The sequence below is a fragment of the Lemur catta genome, chromosome 24 (assembly GCF_020740605.2).
Source record: "Lemur catta isolate mLemCat1 chromosome 24, mLemCat1.pri, whole genome shotgun sequence".
NCBI classification, from domain to species: domain Eukaryota; kingdom Metazoa; phylum Chordata; class Mammalia; order Primates; family Lemuridae; genus Lemur; species Lemur catta.
Window position 1 is genome coordinate 4,557,007 of NC_059151.1, and position 26,849 is coordinate 4,583,855.

Sequence of the window (26,849 nt, forward strand, 5' to 3'; positions counted from 1 at the left end):
GAAAATCCCCACAGTACTGTATTCACTCACCTTTCCTGCAGAGTGAGGGCTCCAGACTCTTCTTCCGGGTTCCTGCTGCTACTGCTGTGTTCACAGCTGCTTCCAGTCCTGCGGACAATGCCTGCTGCATCGGATCCCTGCGGGGTTAAATGGTCACCTGAGCCTGTCACATGATTAACATCCAATAAATGGGACGGATCGCCATTTTGCCAGCATCATTTCCAAAGAAGTAATGCTTATTTCTCATAATGGTGAATGCCAAAGCTCATTCAAGTTTTAATTTCTGACAAGCGTTTTAGGAGCCAAAATATTGTTATTGGGAAAAGGGAAGAGTTATCAGTATACTCTGGTGGGTTTCAATGAACATAGTGAAGTTCGTGCAAGGCTTTCTCCAAGTCTACTTCACTGGCAGGTGGGCGGCAAGCTGGAACAGATATAACTTAATCAGAAGAAGAAACAATATTTATATTTCCAAGTGAGTTAGAAGCTGATGGGAACAGGCTCTCCACTTTCTAGTGCCCTTCTCTGCTATCAGGGTGAGTGTTCAAGGAAATCTATAAATTCTGTGGGTATTTAACCTTAGAGTGCTACTGTGGTATGGCTGATGTTTGGAGAAGAATCTGGTACATTGTTTGAATATAATATTTTGGAAAGCAAGAATTTTGGAATCGGATATGTATTTGCATCAACTAATTGCAGAATACAGTCCAACAGCAATTGTATTTTGATCCTCTGCATTAGAAGAAGGTAATTAATGCGAAAGAGGGAGAATTTATCATAGGAAAGATGCCTTCTGAGAAACTGTCTTATCTGTTACAGAATCAATAGCGTAACCTTCCTTAAAGAGATTACCATAGAATCCTTATAATCTGGTGAATGAGTGAATTAATATAAGTCAAATGTTTAGGACCATAGGTGACACATGTTGAATACATATTAGTTTTTGCTTAGAATCTGGATCAAAATCTTTCTCCATGAAAGCTTCTGAATCTAAATGTAGCTCATTTGCTACATTTCATAGGGACTGGTAGCTCATTTGCTACATTTCATAGGGACTGGCGATGCTGCCTTGTATGTTTTCTGAGTATGAACTTTCTAACATAAAGATCAAAGTTTTGCTTTATGTGTATGTCTGAAATAGTCTTGAAAATATTTTTCTTTACTAGAAACCCAAGAAACCTACTTAAATTTCCAATTTACAGATCTGATCTTATAGTCTCATCTTACTGAGCTTCACACCCAAGAAATTTCCAGACACTTAAAATAAAAACACCTTTATTAGATAATCCATTTTCCTTTAATTTGAAGGTTAAGCCATGTTCTGCTTAAGATAAGAAGATGAAAACACCAAATGTTAAAGTTTGATCCGTTTATTATTATTGCCATTTATGGGTACATTCTCTGAATTCTGTGCCTTAAATCCCAAAGATGCTTTTATTCTTGTGACTTGCGTCCATTTCTAGTTTCCTTGTGCTGAAATGTTTGGCCTTGGAATGTGAGGTAGCTCTCAGGAAACAGAGTGGTAACGTGTAGGATGAAATGTTTGAGAGATCATGAAATTCACTGTGAAATGCCCCTAGACACAGTCCTTCATTATATTTAGAGAGCCTGCAGGTTCTGATTTTATGTAGAATAGAAAAGGAAATGTGAATTATATAAAATTTAAGTACAATTAAAAATAAAAATATATCTTAAAGAAACATTCATAGTATAAATTTTGCAAAGCCTTCAGATGAACCAGAAACTCCTGGAAATTATTTTAATAAAATCGTTTTTATTCTTTTCCCTCATTTTCCTTCAAGTCAACATCAAGGTATTTTTCTGTTTGTATTATATGTCATCAGCTTTCAGCTAAAGAACACACGAGTGATAATAAATGAGGACTGACAGAGCCTCAAAAAGTGATATTGAAGGAAAAAGGATAATTAGGAAAAACAAGAGTCCAAACATTCAAATTCCTTTTTTTTTTGGGGGGGGGGAGTGTAAATTTTTTTTTTTTAATTTCAGCTTATTATGGGGGTACAAAAGCTCAGGTTATATATATTGCCAATGTCCCGCCCATGCCCGAGTCAAAGCCTCAAGCGTGTCCATTCCCCAGACAGTGCGCCTGGCACTCACCATGTAGTCATACCTCCATCCCCTCCCCAAACATTCAAATTCTGATTAATACTAGATGAAATCAACTTAAACCTGGTAAATCAGTTTTCAGAAGACTTACTGCCCGTTACTTTTATATCCAATGACTGCATCAAACCTAACATTGACCTTTTGTTTTAAAACCTCCAGGAAACGTTCAGGAAGTATCCTAAAAGAAAGATACATGAAAATAATTAGGAAATTAATATTAAGTGCATTTGTAAAATACCTTCTTTTGAAATATTTATGTTTAATTTTTCACATATCACGTCATGCTCATCTTAAACAAGATTAAGAACTTTAAGTTGCTACTATACAAAAGTTCTTTATGATTCATTCCATTTCCTTTTCAAAACGAAAAGAAAGGAGGTGTAGCTTTGTTTAGGGTAGGAGTGACCTGAAATACTTAGGTTTTAACATAAATAAGTTCTTACATTTTTTCAAAAGATCTAAGAGAGGAGGTGTACAGAACTGAACAGTTGAGATACTAAAGTGTTTTTTTACGAAAGAAACCTGATGTTGAAAAGGCAGTGAGAATAGGAGCTAATTTTACACTTTATAATCTGGAATACAATACTCTTAAAATGTTCCATGAAGAGAGTGAGCAAGTAGAATTGCTAAATGAAAATGCAGACATCACATTTGGTTTTGGGCATAATGCTGAGCAAGTTATTTCACCTTTGAGTTTAAATTCCTCGTGTCTAAATGGAAAAACTGACACCCACCCCGCAGTGTTCCCTCGGGGAATCAACGTGTTCATGTGAAATGCCTTGAACAGTGAGGGACACTATTTAGAAACTCGTCCCATTCCAACAGAAATATGTAAGTCAGTGTGATGATACAGAGATCTGCCCAGATGGCATCAAAATAGACTTTGGAAATTAAACGCCAAATACTCATAGTCAGAGGAAATTAGGGCAATGATAATAACAGTAGTAGTTAATAATAATGGTAGTGATAGTGGTATATAACATTTATTGAGTACTTACAATGTACTGAGTACTTTAAATGCATTATTTAATTTATTTCTCTCAGCCCTATAAAGTCCTATTGTGGTTTTTTTTTTTTTTTTTGAGACAGAGTCTCACTCTGTTGCCCGGGCTAGGGTGAGTGCCGTGGCGTCAGCCTAGCTCACAGCAACCTCAAACTCCTGGGCTCAAGTGATCCTCCTGCCTCAGCCTCCCGAGTAGCTGGGACTACAGGCACGTGCCACCATGCCCGGCTAATTTTTTCTATTTATTTTGAGTTGTCCAGCTAATTTCTTTCCATTTTTAGTAAAGATGGGGTCTCACTCTTGCTCAGGCTGGTCTCAAACTCCTGAGCTCAAATGATCCTCCCACCTCAGCCTCCCAGAGTGCTGGGATTACAGGCGTGAGCCACCATGCCCAGCCCAGGAATCTAGTTTTTAAATAGACTTCCCAAGGGATGCTGACATCTCACCAACTTGAAGAAGCCTGAGTCTAGAGACAGGCAGTGAGAGGCTTTTTCTCCCAGTTGACCAGGGACCCTCTTTTCTTTCCCTCCCATGTGACCAGCCTCATTGCCATCCAGCTTTCCCAGCTGAGTAAAAAGGGAGCGTGTTATGATGAGACATTCTTTAAACCAGTGGTTTCCCATCTTGGCTACATCGGCCACCTGGAAAGCTGTTATGTCTCCCTAAGCCCAGGCCACACTCCAAACCAAGTCAGTCAGAATCTCGGAGAGGAGGTCTCAGGCACCAGCGTTTTTCAAACATCGCAAGTGAATTCCAATGTGCACCAAAGTTGAGAGCCACTGCTCCAAAGAAGTGCTTCTCAAATTTTAATATGTACATGAATCATCTGGGGATCTTATTAAAGCACAAATTCTCATTCAGGAGATCAGGAGATTCTGTATTTCTAATAAATTCTCAGGTGGTACTGATGCTGCCAGTCTGTGGAACATATCGGATGTTGCAAGGATCAAGAATCTCTAAAAGTATAAAAGATTATTTAGCAATTCCTATGCTTCCGTATGATTTTGTGCAAAATATAAGCTCAATGATTATCTGTTATATATTTAAGTGATGCCTAAAACCCAACTGTGCTTAATGTTATTGTCCTATAGTTCTATTATATAAAAATGCTTAAAAACTATGCTGCTTTGTAGCCATTTATTTATAAGACAAGACTTCCAGAAATACACAAATTTCTTTCTTAAAAAAAATAACAAGCCAGGCGCAGTGGCTTGCACCTGTAATCCTAGCACTCTGGGAGACCGAGGTGGGAGGATCACTTGGGGTCAGGAGTTCGAGACCAGCCTGAGCAAGAGCGAGACCCCGTCTCTACTAAAAAAATAGAAAGAAATTAGCTGGACAGCTAAAAATATATATAGAAAAAAATTAGCTGGGTATGGTGGCGCATGCCTGTAGTCCCAGCTACTCAGGAGGCTGAGGCAGAAGGATTGCTTGAGCCCAGGAGTTTGAGGTTGCTGTGAGCTAGGCTGATGCCACGGCACTCTAGCCTGGGCAACAGAGAGAGACTCTGTCTCAAAAAAAAACAAAAAGCAAAAAACAACTTAAAAACATGTGGACATTATTCAGTTCATTTACCCAATAGCTATACCAATCTTTCTTCAATGATGAACACAATGTGGTTTTTAAGCCTATTATTTTTATTAATTTAATTCCATGTAATTGCATTTAATCAACTGTCTGACTTTAAATCTGAGTAAATATTATGTAATAGATAATTGCTATTTCATATTTCGTTGCTACTGTGGACAAATGTAACTGTTGCTTACCTTTCCAATACCATTAAAAACCTTGCAGAAGATGGAAGAAAAATCATCTTCTGCTCAGTCAAGATCCCATCCATGAGGCTGTTCACCACCTGCTCGGGTTCCAGAGTGGGTCCCAAACTGAAATCAGAGGCAATCTTCAGAAACAAAACATTTCACTGTGGCTCCAGCTTTAGTTTGGTGCTAAACAAATAAGTTAAATTACCATAGGAACCATAACATAACCGACTTGTAGCGCCTATCAGAGTGCTCAGAAATGGCAACTATTTTACCATTAATAATAAAAAGAAGAACCCTATATTCAGTGCTTACTAGGTACTGCACACCGTGCTCAATATTCTACGTAGGTTACCCCACTGAAGTTTTACAACAACTTTATAAAGGCAACATTATAATCTTTTTTTTTTTAAAGTGAGAATTATAGGAGCAACTAGGACTCAATAATTTAGCAAGATTAGGACTGACAAGTTCACTTTTAAACTTTCATCAGTCTTGGGAAAGAAATCAGATTATAAAAGCTTTATTATACACTAAGTCTCTTTAGTGAACAATTTCTGAAGTGCCAGGGGCATTCAAATATGATAGGTTATGGACTCAGCTCTAGGTCCTTGATCTTATGGATCAAGGAACACTTACATTTATTAGGTCTTGATTTACTTTTTGGCTTTGTTACTCAGTTCCACGTTACATCTTCACTGGGTAATCACCAGGTATATGTACCACAGATCAACAGGTGGTCTATAAAAATGTCTTTTTAAAAATCTGTGTGTTAGGGAAGTGCACTTAGCGGGGAGATGCACAAGAGTTGGTCCTCAGCTTTTTGACATTTTGTCAGTGACTTAGAAAAAAAAAACCACTACATAATTAAATACACTCATGAATTTTGCCAATGCCACCAAACTATTTGGGTGGCTAACATTTCGGGGAGGCAGATTTTTAATGGGTGTGACTAATTAAAAGAAGTGAGACAAAAAGTACTGGCTGAAGCTTTTTAGAAATAAATACAGAATAGTTCATTTGGAAAGACAAAAATATATTGTAAAGTAAAACTGGGACAACTGAATATAGTATTGTACCTAAAAGTGAGCATGACAATTGGAGGTGTGAAGGAAAATAGAGCTTATAATACATAATATAAGCTTTCATTCTCAGCGTAGTTCGGTCATATAATAGAATACTATATTATATGTGAAAAGCTTGGAGCTGTGACAGGAGAAGAAATATAATAATGAAACCAATGGCTTTTGGCCTAATGGAGGTAAAAATCAAAAGCAATCAAAGCAGTCCTTTATCCACAAGGAAAGAAAAAAAAAAAAGAGAAAAAGGAAGAGTTATGAGTTGCAGTGAAAGTAGTTCTCAGAGGGAAATTTACAGCTGCCTTTGATAAATGTTTTTAATAAAACTATTTACTGATGTCCACGTTTATTTAACAAAAATAACTCAGCTTTCAAAAATTTAATCAGAATATCTGATTACATTTAATTCCAATAAACTCAGATTAGTGTGTATTATGCCTTTACAGTAAACCAGTTTCCCTGCCGTGTGTTAGACACGTAAATACGAGCACCAGTCAAGTACATTTAGATGCGCTATGATAGAGAATTTAAGTCCAGCATTAATATTAAACATTATTTTGAATTTGGCCATTTACAGGTTGGTTCAATTTTCTTCATTCAGAAAGGCTGGTGTAGCTTGATCCGAATCTCAGTTTTACTTATGGGCCAGTAACTTAATCGCTCCAAGCCTCGGGTTGCTCTCATCTACTGAAGAGGACGAATAACACCTGCCTCAAAACTGGTGTAAGGTTTAAGAAAATGACATTTTATTTAGTCTAAAATATAAACAGGTGTTCAATTAGGGCACGCTCTTTCTTTCTCCTAAATAGAAGCACTAAGTTTCTATATCAAAACAAACTTCCCCTTTGTTGCCCACTCTAGCACCAGCTTAGCCTCTGAGGGGTTCAGGTGGCTGGACTTCGCCCGTTTATATTCTGTCGTTAGGCTAGAATCACATTAGTTTTTTTTTTTAATTTCAGACTATTACAGGGGTACAAACATGGAGGTGGCATATATGGCTTTTGCACTGCCCGAGTCAGCTACAAGCTGCCCTTTTAGTCTCAGTTCTCCCCACTGCAAGCCTCACCATTCTGTTACAGCTGCACTAGCAGAGCTTCACCACGAGAGGGCACTCCCGCCCACGTCAGGGTTGGCTCTGGGCAGCCTTGGCCTGGCACGAGGTTAAAAAATTCAATTATAACTTTTAAAAACATGATGTGTATTTTTAACTACTGAAAGACAGTCTGTGTTAAAAACTTGACTCAAATATGTAAATTCCTTCGTTCCTTCCTTCTTTTTTTTTTCTTTCTTCCTTCTTCCTTTCTTTCGTTCTTCCTTCTTTTTTCTCTTTCTTTATTTGTTTCTTTTTCTTCCTTTTTTCCTTCTTCATTCCTTCCTTCTTTCTTTTCTTTCCCTTTCTCTTTATTTTCTATCTTTTTTCCTTCTTCCTTCCTTTCTTCCTTCTTTCTCTCTCTCTCTCTTTCTTTTTCTCTTTCCCTCCCTCCATTCCCTCCTTCCTTTCTCTTTTCCTTTTTCTTTCTTTCTTTAAAAAACTGGGTCTCACTCTGTCACCCAGGCTGGAGAGAGTGCAGCCTCGAACTCCTGAGCTCAAGGATCCTCCCACCCTCCAAGGGGGTCATGTGGCTGGACTTTGCCAGTTTATGTTCTGTGGTTAGGCCAGAATCACATTAGTTTTTTTTAAATTTCAGAATATTACAAGGGTACAAACATGGAGGTGGCATATATGGCTTTTGCACTGCCCGAGTCAGCTACAAGCTGCCCTTTTAGTCTCAGTTCTCCCCACCGCAAGCCTCACCATTCTGTTACAGCTGCACTAGCAGAGCTTCACCACGAGAGGGCACTCCCGCCCACGTTAGGGTTGGCTCTGGGCAGCCTTGGCCTGGGGCGAGGTTAAAAAATTAGCCTCCAGGTGCGCACCACCACGCCCCACTAAAGGGTTTCCTTGATTGCTATATTAATAGATGAATTTAAGCATTGACCCTCTTGAAGTAAACACCCTTACTTTTATTTTCTAACAAAATTATTATTTAAAATAGATTTTTAGGACTATTTGATAGAATATTGGGGGCTTGAGATCTTTGGACAGCGCCCAAATCACTGCCTAATGTTGGCTCTCCACTTTGCCTACCCGTGGATAAAGTGCGTTGGAAATAGAAGCCGCTCTCCTCTCAAGTGGCCACACTGAATATTCCTCATTAATCTCAAACACATTTTCACCAAAGGCAGCTGAATTAGGTGGAAGGAGAAGAAGGTTAAGGGGTCAAAGTAGAACTTAAAGATTGAACCTCATCAATGCAACAGAATAGAGAATCCCAAAGTAGATCCACGTAAATATGTGAACTTAATATAAATTTCAAATCGATGAGGGAAATGATGTATTAATTTAATAAACAGTGCAGACCAACTCTACCTGTTTGGGAAAAACAATGAAATTGTACCGTGACCTCATTTATTTTTGTTTTTTATTTTTTGGAGACAGAATCTCGCTCTGTTACCCTGGCTAGAGTGCAGTGGTGTCATAGCCCAGTGCAACCTTAAACTCCTGGGCTTAAGCGATCCTCCTGCCTCAGCCTCCCAAGTAGCTGGGACTACAGGCATGCGCCACCATGCCCAGCTAATTTTTTCTATTTTTAGTAGAGATGGGGTCTCGCTCTTGCTCAGGCTGTTCTTGAACTCCTGAGCTCAAGCAATCTTCCTGCCTCAGCCTTCCAGAGTGCTAGAATTATAGGCATGAGCTACCACACCCATCCTCACTGCTTAAATCAAAGTAAATTTGGGTGGAGCAAAGATTTAAATGTGAAAAATGCAATCATAAAATATGTATTAGAATAAAATATAGATATTTCCATAAGCTTGGGAAAAGAACTAACTTTTTAAATATCTCACAGAACCTAAAGGCCATGAAGGAAAAAAAATCTGTGAGAAATTTTAATGCAAAACTAAATGAAAATAGGCTTAAAGGCAAATAGCGACAGATGTGACATATAAAGGGATATTTGGAATGTACAAAGAGCTCTTTCTTCTGTATCAATTTAACCTCTATAGCTCAATACGAAAAAGTGAACAAAGGCCACGAAATAGGCAATTCATAAAAGACCAAAAACCACATGCCGGACACTTTCATCTAGCTAGTCATAGGGATAAAAATAAAAATTATTCTTCATGTACTGAATTGGCAGTGTTTAAAAGATTAGCAGAAGGCAGACTGGTGAAGTATAGTGAGGCACTCTCCTTCACTGTGGACAGGAGGGCAAGTTGGTACAACATCTCTGGAGGGGAATTCGGCAATATGTAGGAATATTCACAATTTGTATATCCTTTGACCGAGCGATCCCCATTTGTGGATGTAAAAGGAGATAATTACCCAAATGTGAAACTCTATGTGCACAAGGATGCTTATGACAGCTTTGCTATGTTATAAATCTAGAAAATTGAACACAACCCTAAAATCATTACTAGGAGACACTATTGTTCCCAATGATTAATACAATTTATGAGAAACTCTGTACTTGATCGACATGAAAAGACACCCACAACATAATGCTAAGGTAAGTAAGCAGTATGCTTCCTGCCCCTAGAACTTCATGTGTAATATACATCAGTTGTATAATATTTAGACTTTGGATCTATATGTAGAGAGATGCCTAGAAGGATATTCATTAAAATGTTAAGAGTGGTTTCCATTGGATAGAGGGATTTAAGGAAATTTAAAAGGAAACTTTCCGATTTGTATTTTTCTATAATGTTGGAATTTAAAAGAAAAGTATGCAAGATGTTTACAAAGACACGAAAGCTATTCCCAAAGAGAGGAAACATTAAATATTACCCTCAAACCAATCTTTTAGAATTTTTTTTTAACCAAGGAAAGAGAATGGTGTGGTACTCACTTTGGAGAATAATCTCTAGATTACCAAAGGGAACTGTTTTCCACATTGTAGTCCTGGGTAATCTCTATCAGAATCACCTGTGATGCTTTTTAAACGTAGAGTTCCAGACCCTTTTCCCCAATCAAACCCAGGAAATCAACATAGGCTGGTGCCCCTACATGGTTCCCAAGCACTCCTGGTGACATGTATGTATATCTAAGTCTGAGCAACACTGCTTAGGGGAAGAAAAAAAGGATGGGTTAGCAAGTTCACCTGTGTCAATCATATTTACACTTATAGTCATTCTCTCTCTCTCTTTCTCTCTCTGTCTCTCCACCTGTTTTCCCACAACCTGCAGAAGCTGAAATCAAGATGAACTAAAGGCATAGGATATCAGGTGTTTCAGGGATTAAAATATTCAGGAAGACCCACAAAATAGCTGATATTCATAGCAACCTCCAACCCTTCTGTTTCAATTTCTGTCTCAACTTACCTGGTACTGGGATTTTTGATGAAGCCGGTGTTTATGAAATTAGGACAGAGACATGTTGTTTTGACTCCAGTTCTTTTTAAGGCAGCCAGTTCTTCAGTCAATCCTTTATGAAATCCGACAGCAGCAAACTTGCTTGAGCTGAAAATAAACAGAGAGGATTAGGTGCTATTATTAACATATTTAAGGAGGAGCAAAACGAAGCACAAAGAAGTTGAGTAACCTGCCTAATGTCATAAGCTGGAAAGTGATTAAGATTCATAATGTCATTATTCCTAATAATTCCTTACTGGAAATAATTCAAATGCTCATAAACAGCAGAATGGACAAATAAATTGTTGTCTAGTCACATGATGCAACAACCACAATGTGAATAAATCTTGTAAATATAGTGTGATTCCATGTATACAAGGGCAAAAATAGGCAAAATTAATCTGTGGTGTTACAAGTCAGTATAGCAGTTACCTTTGGGCAGGAAGGAGGGATTGGTGATTGGAAAGAGTCCCAGGAGGGGCTTCGGGGGTCTTGTAATGTTCTGTATATTTTTTAATTTTTGAAAATTTTTTTTTTTTTTTTTTTAGAGATAGGGTCTCATTCTGTCACCCAGGCTGGGGCATAGTGGCATGATCATAGCTCACTGCAGCCTCAAACTCCTGGGCTCAAGTGATCCTCCCACTTCAGCTTCTCAAGTAGCTGGGACTACAGGACACGCCACCATACCTGGCTAACAGTCTATTTTTTTGTCCTGCACGGTAGTTAAATGGATGTGTCCACTTTGCAGTAACTCATTGAGCTGGACACTTAGGATTTCTTCATTTTTGTAAATGTATGTTACGTTTTAATTAAAAAGGGTTAGGTTTAAAAAAGCAGTGTTACAGTTTAATAGCCCAGTTGGTAATAACAACACGTGATAAACACTGCTTTTTGCTGGCAGAGAAGTCTTTAGGGCAACTCTGTGAAAGTTCCATCATTGATCAGATACTGAGCAAAACCCAGGACCAACTGGTAATTGTGGTCAGAAAGGATCGCAGACTGCAGCAGCTCAGGCCAGTGATAGCTGAGGATTCTAAAGAGGAGTTCTGCAAAGGCGAGCAAACCTCAGATCTTTCACGAAGTTGGATGTGTACAAACCACCTGTGTGCTTACAACCCTGCCTGTTCTTCCAAATGGCACCTTTCGGTGAATTTTAAAAAGCCATTTCTCTTCTCAAGCAATTTTACTGCCATCTGCTGGAAAAATCATTCACGTCTAAAAGGACCTGAAGGTGAACGCTGCACCGTAGAATTGTACAGTGCACATTCTGCACAACTGTATGTGTTGACCCTGCTTTGACAGTACTCAATGAGAACATTTATATCTACTGAAACCACCATCATTAATCACAGATTTCTCACACAAAACACATTTTCTCTTGGTTTTCATTTTGAAATGCTCAGTGGAGCAGAGTTAAATCAGAACCCAACAGCTACAGTATTACTAGGGCAAAGGGAAGGAGAAACAATGACAGAGCTTACAGCCAGCTGGGTTCTCTGACCCTCTTTGCTTATGTCAGTGCCTAGGAACTAAGACAAGAAGTGGGCAGGGAAGTGGAATGTTGTGTAGTAGCCCGGGGGCAACACCTGTAACTGTCTTTCAAGGAAGTGAAATAAATGCCAAATTGTATCAGCCCTTGGTGGCTGGGGGCTAATTAATTGCCTAACTTCAGTCGACTCTGAAAGAGACAATACACAATCTGGACACCAGAGGTCTGTTTGGTGACTGCTTCACCAGTTATTTCATCTTTTTGGTGAAAATTCAATCCAAGTCTGTATTTATTTTTAAAACTAGTAGAAAACAAATAATGTTCAGAAAGAAAGAAAGAGAAAAAGAAAAGAAAGAAAGATAATATAGATGAACCAAAAAAAAAAAATCAACAAAATAAAATCATTTGCCCTTTCCTAAAAATAACCACTTTTTAGATCTGGTTAGAGTAAAGCACTTTGGTATATATCCTTGCACACTTAAAATGCAAGTTATATAAAAATAACCCACCAATGCCTATGTCTACATCTTTATACATGTATCTATAGCTGCATGTGTAACTATATCCACACTTTTAGAATTTAGATACTTAATTCCAAAAGAGCATAATGGTAGAAAACAAATTTGAGCATGATGTGTGTGCACATATATTTGCACAATCACAATTTGACAATTTAAAAGTTATTTGCTAGAACATATAGTAAATATACAATAAAATATAAAATGCAGACAAGAATTGTTAGAGTGGGCCGGGCACGGTGGCTCACGTCTGTAATCCTAGCACTCTGGGAGGCCGAGGCAGGTGGATCTTCTGAGCTCGGGAGTTCGAGACCAGCCTGAGCAAGAGTGAGACCCCGTCTCTACTAAAAAATAGAGAGAAATTATCTGGCCAACTAAAATATATATAGAAAAAATTAGCCAGGCATGGTGGCGCATGCCTGTAGTCCCAGCTACTCGGGAGGCTGAGGCAGGAGGATCGCTTGAGCCCAGGAGTTTGAGGTTGCTGTGAGCTAGGCTGATGCCACAGCACTCACTCTAGCCCGGGCAACAGAGCGAGACTCTGTCTCAATTATAAAAAAAAAAAAAAAAGAATTGTTAGAGTGTATGCAACAAGCAGGATCACCCTGGCTACGGTGGGCTCGCTGATCAATTCTTTACAGCCCCATGAAGCACACCCTTGCTGTAACCTGCTTCCTGCCTCAAGCTCTGCAGTTACTACAAAGGCATGGCTTTTTAAATGGACAAGCATTAAATTTTTTTTTAAAGAATTTCATTGTTTTGATATTCTTAATGTTTAGAATCTCAGATAACTAGCACACACAAACACACACATACACACTGTTTTGCTTTCCCAAAATTTTATCCATTTTTATTACTATTAAAAATTATCAATATTAATTTTTGCTCATGCTACAAAAAATGTTGTTCTTGTTTGTAATTCCTTGTCGTTAAAAGGGAGGAGTGGTTGGCTAAGTGGTTAGCTTGTAACTAGATAAATTCCCTGCAGCCACCTCTAAAAGGTTCCTCTCGTTGAAATCTAGAAGGGGATTAACAGTTGATAACGCTGTTCTACAACAGACTTTGTGCAACTCTTCCTGCCTATGTCAGCAACATGAAGGCTATTATCATTATAAAGGTGTCCTCATTAGATAGGCTAAGAAATCTCACATACGAGTTAAGCATAAGAACCAATGAAGGAAACACATGTTCACATACCAGTAAGCCAGTAGGAAGGGGACGGCAGTGTGCCCTGCTAGTGAAGCCACGGTGACAATATGGCCGTGATTACTCTCCATCATCGCTGGAAGAAATGCCTTTGTAGTCTAGAAATAGTTTCAGTAAAAGAGAAAAAACACTGTATTTTTTATGTGCAGACCCATTGGGGATATTTTGAAACAAAGATTTAAAAAAATATATTGTTCCCGCCATAAATGAAAAAACCTAAATTAAATGCCAAATGCGGCGACATAAGGCAACTGGACAGGATTCCGACGTTAGAAAAACTAAGCAAAGTATCAGATGCTGAAAGCTTTGAGAATCCATCTTATTTAAATTACCAAAATAAATCACAAAATTTTTTTTGGTGATTTTACATAACCTCTCTTATGTCCCCTAACCCTCCACCTCTTGTCACTGATGTCTTCGTCATCTCGTATACTGAATAGGGATAATAATTCCAGAGTTATCAAACGAATTTACATTTAGTGTGAAATTATTAAAAAACAGTTTGGTTATATCATCAAAATATTGACATGAATAGCAATCTTCCAGTAGTCACTAAATGATTCACGCACCAAATATTTGGTGAGTACCTACTATGTGCTGGGGATGCAGAAACAAATAAGACAATACCATACATTTTAACAAACAGAAAAACATAAAAGTAGATCTCATTAACTTGGGAATATTAACATAAAATAACACTGCATTTTTACCTAACCCGATATTCTTATTTTTTGTTTTACTTTTTTAGAGACATGGTCTCACTCTGTCACCCAGGCTGGAGTGCAGTAGTATGATCACAGCTCACTGCAGCCTTGAACTCCTTGGCTCAATTGATCCTCCTGCCTCAGCCTCCCAAGTAGCTAGGACCACAGGTGTAAATCCACCAAGCCCGGCTAATTTTTTTATTTTTTGTAGAGACAAGGCCTCACTATTTTGTCAGGCTGGTCTTGAACTCTTGGCCTCAAGAGATCTTCCCATCTTGGTCTCCCAAAGTGCTGGGTTTACAGGTGTGAGCCACTGTACCTGGCCCCAATATTCTTTTGAGATTAGTCATTCCAAACTCATGTCCAAGAAAACTTTGCAAGACCTTTTAAGAACTGGACATACGGACAATATTTGGAGACTTCAGAAACACACACACACACACACACACACACACACACACATGATCATATATGTGTGTGTGTGTATATGAATGATAAAGTTTGCAATTTTCAGGCCAGGAAGTAACATGAGGCCTGAGTCTCATGAGAATCTGAAAGAAAACTGTGTTCACCTTTACAGAATCACAACTCAGATGGTACCTAACTCCCCTCTTTATCTCTAAACAGGATCATGCAGAGATGTGAGAACCCAGCTTAGAATTTAAATATATACAACACCCGAAGTTTATTATTACTGTCAATACTCTTAGGGGCAGAAATGATACATGGGATTTAGTCATAGCATGAAAAGTGCTCTCATTGTATAATGTCATCCCTGGTACCTGGAGAAAACTTTAGCATCGATTTATTACTTTCTTACCTCTGCTGAAAGCTCTACTTTAAATCTAACCTTTGGGATTTTCAAAAGCAAATGTTTTTGTAAAAGATGTCATACTCACCCAGAAATGTGCAAGTACATTAACTTCAAAAGTCTTTTCAATCTGAGGGTCTTGTGCAGCAAACAAATCTGATGCGTAGGCTACACCAGCATTATTTACTAAAATACTAACATCTCCAACTTCTGTCTTCACCTTTAAAAATAAAATAAAAATATATTCATTAAGAGGTATGACAGTATGTTTGAATACAATAACTAGTAAAGGAATATGCATATTTCTACTAGATGTGGGAAAAAGTAGTTTTATAATCTATGTACTAACATGGGGTGGGCGGGGAACTCTTTTTATCTTAGGTACTTATGTACCAAACAACTCTATCTGCAAGTCCACTATGCAGAAATTTTCTTTTGCAACTTAATTTAGTCACTTGACTTTGCTCTATTTATTATAGCTCAAGAGGTATTTGGCTAAGCAGTGTTTATTTTTTAAACACTACTTCAAAAGCTAAGCAAAAAAAGTTAAATTAATTGGCAAATTCACGGACTAGTATGGAGCATTATGCAGAACTGATTACCCTATTAGGCTGGCCATATTTTCTGTTTCTGTATTTCTATTCCTTTATTTTCATGGTCACTCTGTTCTATTGCTCACCAGTCATTCTCCATGCGGTGGCAGGAGGTTTAAGAGTTAACATGTGTGGTGTCTCCGGACCTTGAATTGAGTTCTGGCTCGGCCACTCGCTATCTGTTGGACCTTGGACAAGTTACTTAACCTCTTAAAACTTCAATTCCTCCTCCATAAAACAGAGATAATAACAGAGCTTCCCTGTGAGTTGTGGTGGAAATAGATAAAATAACACATGTAAAGGAGCTAGCACTGTATCTGGTACACATAGTAAACTGTTTTTACTACCATTATCATACATCATTATTTCATCACCATTTATACCTGTCCACAAGTATTATGTTTTAAAAGTTCTCTTCTTGACCTTCTCGGGTATCTATGAGAATATGTAATATGGTAATATAACTATGACAGTAAATAATATAAAAAATACATTTGTATGTTTTTCTAATATGTGTGTGTGTTTTCTCTTAATAATTAAATTTGCTTTGGCATTCATCCGGAAGGAAGAACATTTGAGAAATTAAAGTGGTTCTGTAGAAGGGCTTATGTAAGCTCTTAAGGGCAGATTTCAAAGGTTATTGCAGCTATCATAGGTAAAATGATTTCAGTTGAGGAAATATATATTAACACAAAAGAACAAGGCTTGCTGCTAAGAGCATAGAAGGCATCCTTTAAACTGTAAAGACTATTTGTACTCAACAGGGAATAATCACAAATAATATAATTTTTTTTCAAAATAATTGGTATAGCTTGTGGACTCTAATATAAGTAGCAACAGGATTTTCAAACAAGAAAGATCATAAAATCTGGATGCTTAAGCTGTACTTTTTTAAGATTAGATTACCACAGTCCCAAGGGCTAGCAATGCAAGAATATCTTATATGATATAATATTTTTATGGTTCTTTGAGTAACTAAGCTTCTTGGGTAGATAGACTCTGGAATCATAATGCATTTTGGTATACATTATGTTCCAAACTAAAGCTGGCTCTATCAATAGAGTTATTATTTAGAGACAGTGTTACAGTGTGCTGGGGGACTGACGGAAAGGTGGCAAATAGCCTATTAGAGGCTATAACTGTATTATGCATTTTACATCATTTCACTGTTTTTCTCATTTAATTCTCACAGCAATTCTTTTCCTTTCTTTTTTTTTTTTTTTAGAGATAGGGTCTTGCTATGTTGCCCAGGCTGGACTTGAACTCCTGGACTAAAGAGATCCTCCTGCCTCACCTCCCAAGTAGCTAGGACTACATGTATGCACCACTGCACCAGCTGAGGCAGCAATTCTTACATACGCACTTTAAAGATGAGAAACATGAAACATAAAATGGTTAAGTTTCATATCCAAGGTCACAAGGCTATTAAAAGATGGAGCTGGGACCCTCCCAGATCTGTCTGACCTCAGAGCCCAAGACAGGGCACCTCAAAGAGAACAGAAGCCAATGGCAGGGGCCCATCAACACCCCAGTTTAGGATCAGTATGCCGTGCTGAAGGCTCATCAGTCAGAATTGGATTTTATTTATTGAAATTAGAAAAGTGTGAAGCCATTTGACCCTGATCAACACCATTTATACCTATATCCACATCTCTAGCACAATATAAAAATTGTTGTTCAGAATAATGCCCCAAAGGATCAAGAAGAGCAGGACATTTTATGTGGTTGAATTGATAAAGCTGCCGTATAATTATTATGACTCTCAAAATACAAAGTAATGTTTTATGTTACCGAAGAATTTCCCCATTTACTCGACCCTTTCTTCATCATTATCTATTATCTCTCCAGGGTGTGAATGTTTAGCTCGCATATTTCTTATTAATGAAAGCAAGCTGAGAATTTAATTATTTAGGTGGCATAAAGATGTCCTGTTACCAAAGTGGCCATGTGAAAACAGCTACTTCAAAATATCTGATAATCACAAGTCTTTGTATATATTCTGTGTAGGCTTATAGCCTTAGGACAATTTCAATAAAAACTCAATAGTTAAAATATACAACATAGGTTAGAATAATAAAATTATCTTTTCCAGAGCAGCCTAATCCCAGATGAGTCTGGGAACAAATGTTTTCTATTTAGGTAACTAAGGAAGTTGGGCTAGTAGATCTCCCTAACAATGACTAGTAACAAAATTATATAGATAGTATTGGTAGTTCCATTATACTACTACTAACACTTACAAAGTGATTACTGTGGGCCAGGTGCTGTTCTAAGTACTTTACATCCTTAATAACCCTATGAGGTATGAGGTATGAGGCTGTGATACCCATGACACAGTTAACTCAGACGGAGAGGTTAAGGAACTAGTCCAACGTCAGACAGCTAGTATGAACTGGAGAGCAGCAATTGTGTGTCATCCAAGTATCTTTACCTGTATCAGAATACACAGGTAAAGGTGAGGGTGTATAGGGTGTTAAACATGTAGGGTGCTTGGCGTGCATTCTGGGCCCAGCCCTCAACCTACTGAAAGAAAACATCCGGGGGTAGAGCCCAAGAGTGTATATTTTTAACAAGCTTCCTGGAAGGTTCCAGAACACACTAACGTCTGAGAACTTCAGTTCTAGGCTCTAGTTCTGGGTTTGGCACTAGCTAGATGCATAACCTTTAACAAATAACAAAATTTCTCACTTACTGTGTCTTCATCATGAACAGACTAGGTAGGTAATCCCTAAAATACTTCCTGGCTCTAACACGATATGATTCTAACTAAGCATAAAATTTCACCTTCTTTGCAGAGCTGTAAATATCTTCGCGGTTACTGCAGTCTACTACATAGGCATGAACCCTGGCACCCAGTCTCTTGCATTCAGCAGCTGTTTCCTCAATTCCGTGCTAGGAAAAGCAACAAAGAGGGCAAGAGAACAAAATAATTGATGTGAGCATATTATGTCACCAGCTGAAAATAATTAAAAATAATAAAAAAGGTAGATGCTTTGAACTTGAATTGGGCAAGAATTTAACTGACACATTTTTGGCAGGGATGTAGGAACATTTTGCGTTCAGAACTTTGCCTGAAAGTACTTCTTTTATTTGGAACTGAATTTAAAGCTGCAGTCCCCAACCCCCAGCCAGTACCCGTCTGGGGCCTGTCAGGAACTGGGCAGCAGAGCTCCGCCTCCCCGACCCACCCTTCCATGGAAAAATTGTCTTCCATGAAGCTTAGGAATGGGGCCGCACGATAGGAGGTGAGCAGTGGGCAAGCAAAGCTGCAACGGTATTTATAGCCACTCCCCATCGCTGGCATCACCACCTGAGCTCTGCCTCCTCCTCCCTTCCCTTGTCCTCCCCTCCCCCCTCCCTCCTCCCAGGACTTGAAAAATTTGTTTTCCATGAAACCAGTCCCTGGTGCTGAAAAGGCTGGAGGCTGCTGGTTTAAAGCAAGCTTTTTTAAAGATAAAGATCTTAAAATATATCTTTTGTATTTATAAATTTTAAATACTTTGTGAATGTATGTATTTGTGTGCATTCCATATCAGGCTTTAAAAAAATAAAACATTAAGTTTTCCATGTCAGTAAGAGCTATTCATGGACGTCAATTTACTGGCTACAAAATAAATAATGAGTCAACTGCAGTTCATTGACCTATCCATTCTTTCAACGTTTTAATGTGTGGGTCACATTCACTGAGCTTAGGAGAACCTAAGCTCAAACATGAATGAGATAGAGTCCCAACTCCAAAAAGTTCTCAGTGTAGCAGAAATAAATATAAAATAAGTATAATATTTAAGTAGGACTACATAAAATTGTTATTGTTTTCATAATAAAGGATTGAATATTGGCAGTTTTATACAGTTCAGTCTAATACACTGTGAGTCTAACAACAGAGTCATATACAGGGAGTTATAGAAACACAGAGGAGGGGCATGCAATACAATTCTAGAAGTGGTTGGCATGCCCTTTCACCTGTCTTTCCCTGGGGTGGAAGGGCGTGCCAGGCAGGGTGTGAGCAAAGATGGACAGGAGAATGGTCCCATGGAAGCCACTGGTAAGATCAGCGTTGTTGGACGGATCGTAAAATTCAAGACCAGCAGAAGGGCCAGGTTAAGGTGTTACATGTCGTATTAAGTTTTATCCAAACAAAAAAAAAAAAGTGAAGTGGAGCAACGGATTAAATTCTGAAGTCAGGTTTATGTGTTTGATTGATTATTCTGGCTGACGGATGGAGAGCAGATTTCAGGGGTCAATACTGGAGGAAGAGAGAAAAATCGGGCGGCAATTACAGTGATTCAGGCAAGAGATGACACGAACTTGAATTGTGGCACTAGGAGAGAGACTCAGAGGAGAGAATAAGTTTTAAAATGTATCTTCAGGAAGCAAAATCAGCAATATTTGGTAATTGGATGAGGAAGGAGGGAAAGGGACCACACCTGACCTCCTTGGTTTTTAGTTTTAGGAGCTGGCACAGCAGTGCTGTGATATGTCAGACAGATTACAGGGCAGGGCAGATCCGAGGAAAGGGGTGATGAGCCCAATTTGGGGCACTGATTTTCAGTCACCTTCAGTGGCAGGATCATACCATAGGGTTATGTTTTGGTTTTCTGTTTTTAATCTTTGCTTATGTGTTTCCTTGCTTTTGAACAATTTTTAGCCTTTTTCATTTTAAGGGAATGCCTCACAAGATATCTTGGATTGAGGTCTTGTCTGTGAACGTCGTAAGCCAAGAAATTGGTCAGCTAATGCACAAGTGGATGGACCCTGGGAGAACTTACGCATCTGCCCACAGTGAGTGCGGTAAATCAGAGCAGCAGTGTACAAACTGTAAACAGAAATTAATGTTGCAGGAAACCCAAGTCTGGACAGCTATGGGAAGAATCAGTAGTTTGCGTAGTGAGCTTGTTATGGTAATAAAGGGAAACAGGGTGTTTTCATTTACTGAAATCTCGACCAACTGTAGTGTACTCTGATGAGGAACCCTTATTCCTCAAGGAACATGAACATCTCAGGTAAACCTTCTGTTGCCCTCCCATATGTAACCAGCTTTTAGCATTTCCTTTTAAAAGTATATTTTATTAATGTGGTATATACATACAGGGGAATATTATTTAGCCTTAAAAAGGAATGAAATTCTGACACATGCTACAACACATACAACCTTGAGCACATTATGCCAAGTGAAATAGGCCAGACACAAAAAGATAAATATCGTATAATTCCACTTATATGAGAGTATCTTATGCATAGAGACAGAAAATTGAATGGTGGCTGCCAGGGGCTGGGAAAAGAGGGATTTGGGGAGATATTGTTTAATGGGTGCAGAGTTTCAGCTTGGAAAGATGAAAAAGTTCTGGAGAGAGAGAGCAGAGATCACTGCATAATAATGTGAATGTACTTAACACCACTAAACTGTACACTCAAAAATGGTTAAAATGGTAAGTTTTATGTTATATGTATTTTGCCACATTAAGAGAATTTTAAAAAATGTATTGATTCTTTGGGTCCTCTCTTTATAAAAATGAATTATTTTTAACAAATACTCTCTTACTTTGAACGAATTGTATAATAAAAATCCAACATTTCCAGTTATTCTGTTTCCAGAGATTTGCTAATTAGTGCTGGGTTTCTTAACCACCAAGTGTGTGGAGGCAAAGACATGGTTTTTCCACATTTGCTGTCTCCCTTTGGCACATTTCTTTGGTCTTCCTCATATATCTCATTAGGGCCAGGGTCTGCTTTTCCACGCCTTCTGAGCTGTGCAACACATTTAAGTTTCAATTCTTCCAGGAAAAATTCCAGAGAGTGCCCCATATTCATTGGTAAGAAATAAAAAATAAGCAGACCTTCAAAGGAGAATGAATTTCTCTTTTAAAATTTTTCAAAGCACAGTGGAATTGCTCATAGTTCTTCAAGAGTTCCCTTGGTAACCTTTTTCTAATGTGTTGGATTCAGTTCTTAAGGCTCGATCCTGGGTTTTCCTTTAGTCTTAACATTCAGTTATCATTCTTTGCCCTCTGTTCCCACAACTAAGACCTTTTCACCCATTACCAAGATTACTAAGAATTTAAATGTTTTCATGGTTCCTCCCATTATTTTTTTACAATTATTCATTAATTCACTTTTTCATTTGACAAACAGTCCGTGCGCATATACCATGTGTTTACTACTTCCTGTAAATTTGTCTTTCCAAACTAATCTACTCAGGCATGGGAATGAGAACTGTCAGGAAGTGATGGATTATCTACATGGAGCAAAATGAATAATTCCTGCTTATCAGTCTCAGTAGAACAAAGCTGATGTCACCACTAATTCCTCCCTAACTTCACACTCCTTTTTCGTAGCCTTAATGATGAATGCGCAGGTGTCAGCCCCTAACATCCTGAGATTGGGTACATGTGCACGTTGCTAACCCACTACTTGGGTTAGTCTGACTAACTGTTTCTAGGGATAATTTATCTTTGTACCTTAAGTAATAGTTCCCTCTCTTTGGCCCCTGTCCTTCCAGCTGGATCTGCCAACATTCTTAAACTCGACTTCACTTCCTTCTTCTTTTTCCACATATCACCAGACCACGAGTTTCACATGTCGAGTTTCTTCTACCTGGACTGCTCCAAACCCCCACCCTACCCTTCTCCAGATTTAGTGATTCTCAGACTCCCATAATTTAAAATCTACAAAATTCCAAGAAAAAGAGTGGAGTGTGTATACTGAACCAGGATTGCCAACCTTTTATTTGGCCAAATAAGGACATTAAAAACTAACAAAACAATTCTCACATACTATCATTGTAATTTCATTAGAAAATACATTATTTTTTACCCACAAAAGAGGAGGAAGGACATAATCTCAGAATAAAGGATGGGTTGTTTCAATTATACTAATTTAACCTAATACAAACTTACTAAATTGTCCTTAATTCTTCTGACCACTTCTCACAAGCTCTGCGACTACCAACCTGGTCCCACAGTCCCCATGATGTCACCTCTCACCTGCATTATCACAACCGCCTCCTAACTGCTCGCCCTGCGTGCTTGCTCCTTCCATCCCCCCTCCTGTTCAATCTCTTCAATCTCTTCAATAGGAGGATCCTCTTCAATAGAAATTGGCTCAAAACCCTCCACTGACTCCCCAGAGTAAAATTCAAAGTACACACAATAGTTTGTTTACAGGAAACTTTGTGATCTGGAGCTCCTGCCCCTTAAAGCCTCTAGCCCAGTATTGTCCCCCAGAAATATGATGTGATGGTGACACAGAGTGGCTTGATGGACATTGGAAACTCAGAAGGGGGAGGGCAGGAAGGGAGTGAAGGATGAAAAATTACCTATTGGGTACAATGTACACTATTCAGGTGATGGGTATATTAAAAGCCTAGACTTCTCCACTATGCAATTTAGCCACGTAATAAAAAAAACACTTGTATTCCCTAAATCTATTTAAATTAAAAAAAAGAAACAAAAGAATCAGTTGACTTTTCTAGTATTCTGCTACATATTAAATTTCACAAATATGACAAGATTATAATATAAAATATTAATGCAAGTAATAACAATTACTCTAGGGACATAGGTAATGATTATACTAGATGAAAATAACAAACTGGTAGACACTGGAGTAGTAACATCTCCTCTTGCTTAGATGTAGCTCAGTTAGATTTATGGAGCAATAACAGCAAAAATATACTGCACCTAGCCTGTAGGTCTAAATAACAGCAATACGTCTCCAGAGACTCTCTTGGTCAATTACGTGTTCAGTCCTCACACTATCAGCTTCCTTGATTTTTTGGATCTTGTGGCTCTAACCAATCAGAATGACTTACAATTTTTTGTCCCCAATTTTCTTGCCCTATAAAATAAAGGGTTTAGCCATGATAATTCTAAGATTCTCCAAATCTCTAAAATTCTGAGATTCTATATTTTTGGAAGGTTTGAAAATCTGGACTCTAATTAATTCAAGTCACCCAACGTGAGGAGGGTATGCTATCAACCATGCAGACCTGGAAAGAGAATGCCTTGCCCGCAAACACAATGGCTTCGTAGACACGACACTATTTCCAGGATATCAGAAAGGTCACCTCCAAGTACTACGGCCTCCCTTCCCCCAGAAAAACCTCTTCTGTTGCCTGACTTATAGAACTAGAGTTTCATCTGTTTAACTTAAGACCTCATCTTAGGGTAAAATACAAATGACCTCTGGAAAGGTCACAAATTAAACATTATTATTCTTAAAAAATTAAAAAAAAAACAATAAAAGAAATAAAATGCAAACCATGTATGTAATTTTAATTTTTCCAGTAGTCATGTTAAAAATTAATTTAGCATAATAATGTATTTTATTTGACCTAATATAGCCAAATTATTACCATTTCAACATGTAATCCGTATACAACGTATTAACACAAAATTGTACATTCTTTTTTTCATACTAAGTCTTTGAAATCCAACAGGTATTTCCACCTACAATTCAGACTGGCCACATTTCAAAGGCACACAGCCACAGGGGGCCAGTGGCTAGTACCTACCATTGCACTGACAACACAGATCCTGAACTGTGCTTTACTTCTCTCCCTTCCTTCACCCTGTGCCAGGCTTGGCATTTGCTGATCCCTTTCCCAGGACTCACTATGCTCTCAGCATCTTGTGATCCTGACTCAACTGTCTCCATCTCAGTAAGGCCTCCCTGGCCACCTGATTAAGCCCAGCACTCCTCCTACCCTCCCCCCCCCAGACACAGTCCTTATTCGCTTTCATCGTTTACTTTTTTCCTTATACTTACCACAATCTAATGATTACGTATTTTATTATACAGTGTGACTTGTTTACTGTCTCTGGCTCATGAGGCTCATGATTTCCTCACTGCTGTATCCCCAGTTCTGCATTAGAGTGGTGGCTGGCAGATAGTAGGCGCTCAATAAATGTTTGTAGGATAAATGCACTTCACTCAAGAGAAAATTCTATACAAACCAGTACCGGGCATTGGAAGTCATTAACCTAACCAACTTTTACACGTCTTTGAATTGTGGCTTAAACTTCACATTGTCGAGGAGCAATAATAGCTAATAACTCCAGTGCGTGTGCCACGCGCCAAATGTGCTAAATGCTTGTGGCATTACCTCATATCCTCCTCCCAGCCTTCTGAGGTAGGTACTGTTATTTTATTTATCTTGCAGAACAGGTCTGGAAAGTTCAGTAAATTGCCCAATTAAGGAGTAGAGCGCTCTATGTGTCTGACCATGCCACCATGCTAAACCTTGACCATGCTGCCTAGGCTGGGCCTAGTTTGTATCTTTCACTGTACTTGTAATTACTTAATGTGTATTTTCCCCTAACTAGACTGAGGGCATGGGACCCTATTTCCTGTTTGCTTCCCTGTCTCTAATGTCCCTGTGTTTGTTGACTGCCATCTCAGTCAACCACTCAACTAGGTTAACAGCTCATTTAACTTCACACCCTTGATTGCAGGTGCAAGTCCACATCAACACTTGTCCTGGGTAAATAATTTACATTGAAGGTCTTTTCTTTTTTATTGTTTTTACTAAAAGATGTTTTTTAAAAATTACTCCTAGCAATAACTATGGCAGGAGTTGCTTTCTGTTGGGTGTAATCTTTTAAAGCACTATCTCATTAACTGCAAGTAGGCCTTTTCTTAATAGGTACAAACTTCTTTTTTAATATATTCGCTAAAACAATTTCTTTTTTCTATATGATTAAGATAGCAGGATCAGTGAAATCAGTTTCAGGAGGAGATTAAAAATTATTTTCAGGGCAAAAGTGAGGATGGACTTACAATAGCAAATCAGTGGTGGGCAGTACCTGGGAATCTTATGTCCTCTGAGTCCATTAATCAGGTGAACATACACATATTCATTCATTTCCTCCCCACCCTCCATCTGCAAAACGGCAACAGTAATTTCCTTCTACCTACTTACAGAGATGATGGGGTATGGAGTGGTTGCCGGCAAAATGCAGACACGTCCACAGACGAAAGGTACCAGAAAGTAAAACACAGCAAGCACTGTTACCTTATTTATATCCCAGAGAACCAGTTTGCTTTTAAGTTTGGCAAATTCATAGGCAGTCAGTCTCCCAATTCCATGTCCAGCTCCTGTGATCAGGACGATTTCACCGGTGACTGATTTTCTCTTCCTAGGAATAAAAAGCCTCACCAAAGACTCTAAGGAGAAGATGATTAGTAAAGGCAGAAGCAGGAGGCTGTTCAGAAAGAATTTCATCGTTTTGGGGGCTGCGAGCATTTGGTGCGTTTTCTTTTACCGATCACTCTCAATTGCTTTTGGTAGGCTGCTCGGTCAAACACCAGAGTAGAAGCGAGAACAAGGAAGAGAGCTCTTTTATCGAAGAGAAACAACTCTGAAACCGTTCTTTCCACTGGGCTGGGCTTTGTTAGGTCTTTTGCAATTGGCTCCGGCTGCAGTGCGGAGAGACTGCTTGCTGGCTCTGAAATCTGGGAGGGGCAAAGTCCAGACCCAGCGATGCCTCCTCTTTCCCGCAGCCCCAACAAGTTTATGGCCAAGAAAGTCTTTTTACCTACGTTTCCCTGGCCTCCTGAGCCTACCGTGGAGGGTTAATTACGAGCTTGTTTTCCGAAATTGGATAAATTCCTGTAGCTTACAAGGATCACTGACAGTGTCTGCAGTCCAGATGCTTCTTTCAAAGTTGAAGGTCGCCTATCAGCAGATAAGAGATGCAAATGTAGATGCTTATCTTAAAGGAGCCTGAACAGGCTGCTTGTTCTGCTCCCAGTTGAGAAATGACCCTACACAAATTTAAGTCTGAACTGAGCACAATTTCTGGAGGACTGAGGAAATTTTGTCCCTTCAGGGACAGCAATAATCAAGCCCCAGGAGCAATTCTTATATTTAAGGGGGCTGTTTCCACAGGAAAGAGCCGTATATTTGAATAACCGTATTTCACTTGACCTATTAGAATTTGAAAAAAATGTATATTGCACTTTAGTAATTGTGTCTTTATCCAAATGAATATATCACAGCCTCCAGAATGAATAATAAAATAGAAAGAAAATCACTTTGCCTAAAGACTACCTATATAATTTTTGGTTTAGAACCCTATATATATGTGCGTATTTAATGTATGTTACCTGGTGATTCAAAAAAAAAAAAAATCCTGGACATTGGTTACGGAAAGACCTAGATAGGGCTTGT

At 38.6% G+C, this 26,849-nt stretch overlaps 1 protein-coding gene across 1 annotated transcript; it reads right to left on the minus strand.

The window, feature by feature from the left end:
- Positions 1–1,354: 1,354 nt before the first annotated feature.
- Positions 1,355–26,082, minus strand: HSD17B11 (hydroxysteroid 17-beta dehydrogenase 11). Its single transcript, XM_045536792.1, has 7 exons — positions 25,692–26,082; positions 18,464–18,571; positions 15,175–15,306; positions 13,563–13,669; positions 10,329–10,466; positions 4,897–5,013; positions 1,355–2,305 (listed from the first exon to the last, which is right to left on the minus strand). The coding sequence occupies exons 1-7, from the start codon at positions 25,920–25,922 to the stop codon at positions 2,215–2,217; spliced, it is 924 nt and encodes a 307-aa protein (XP_045392748.1). The 5' UTR covers positions 25,923–26,082; the 3' UTR covers positions 1,355–2,214.
- Between the last annotated feature and the right edge of the window lie 767 nt (positions 26,083–26,849).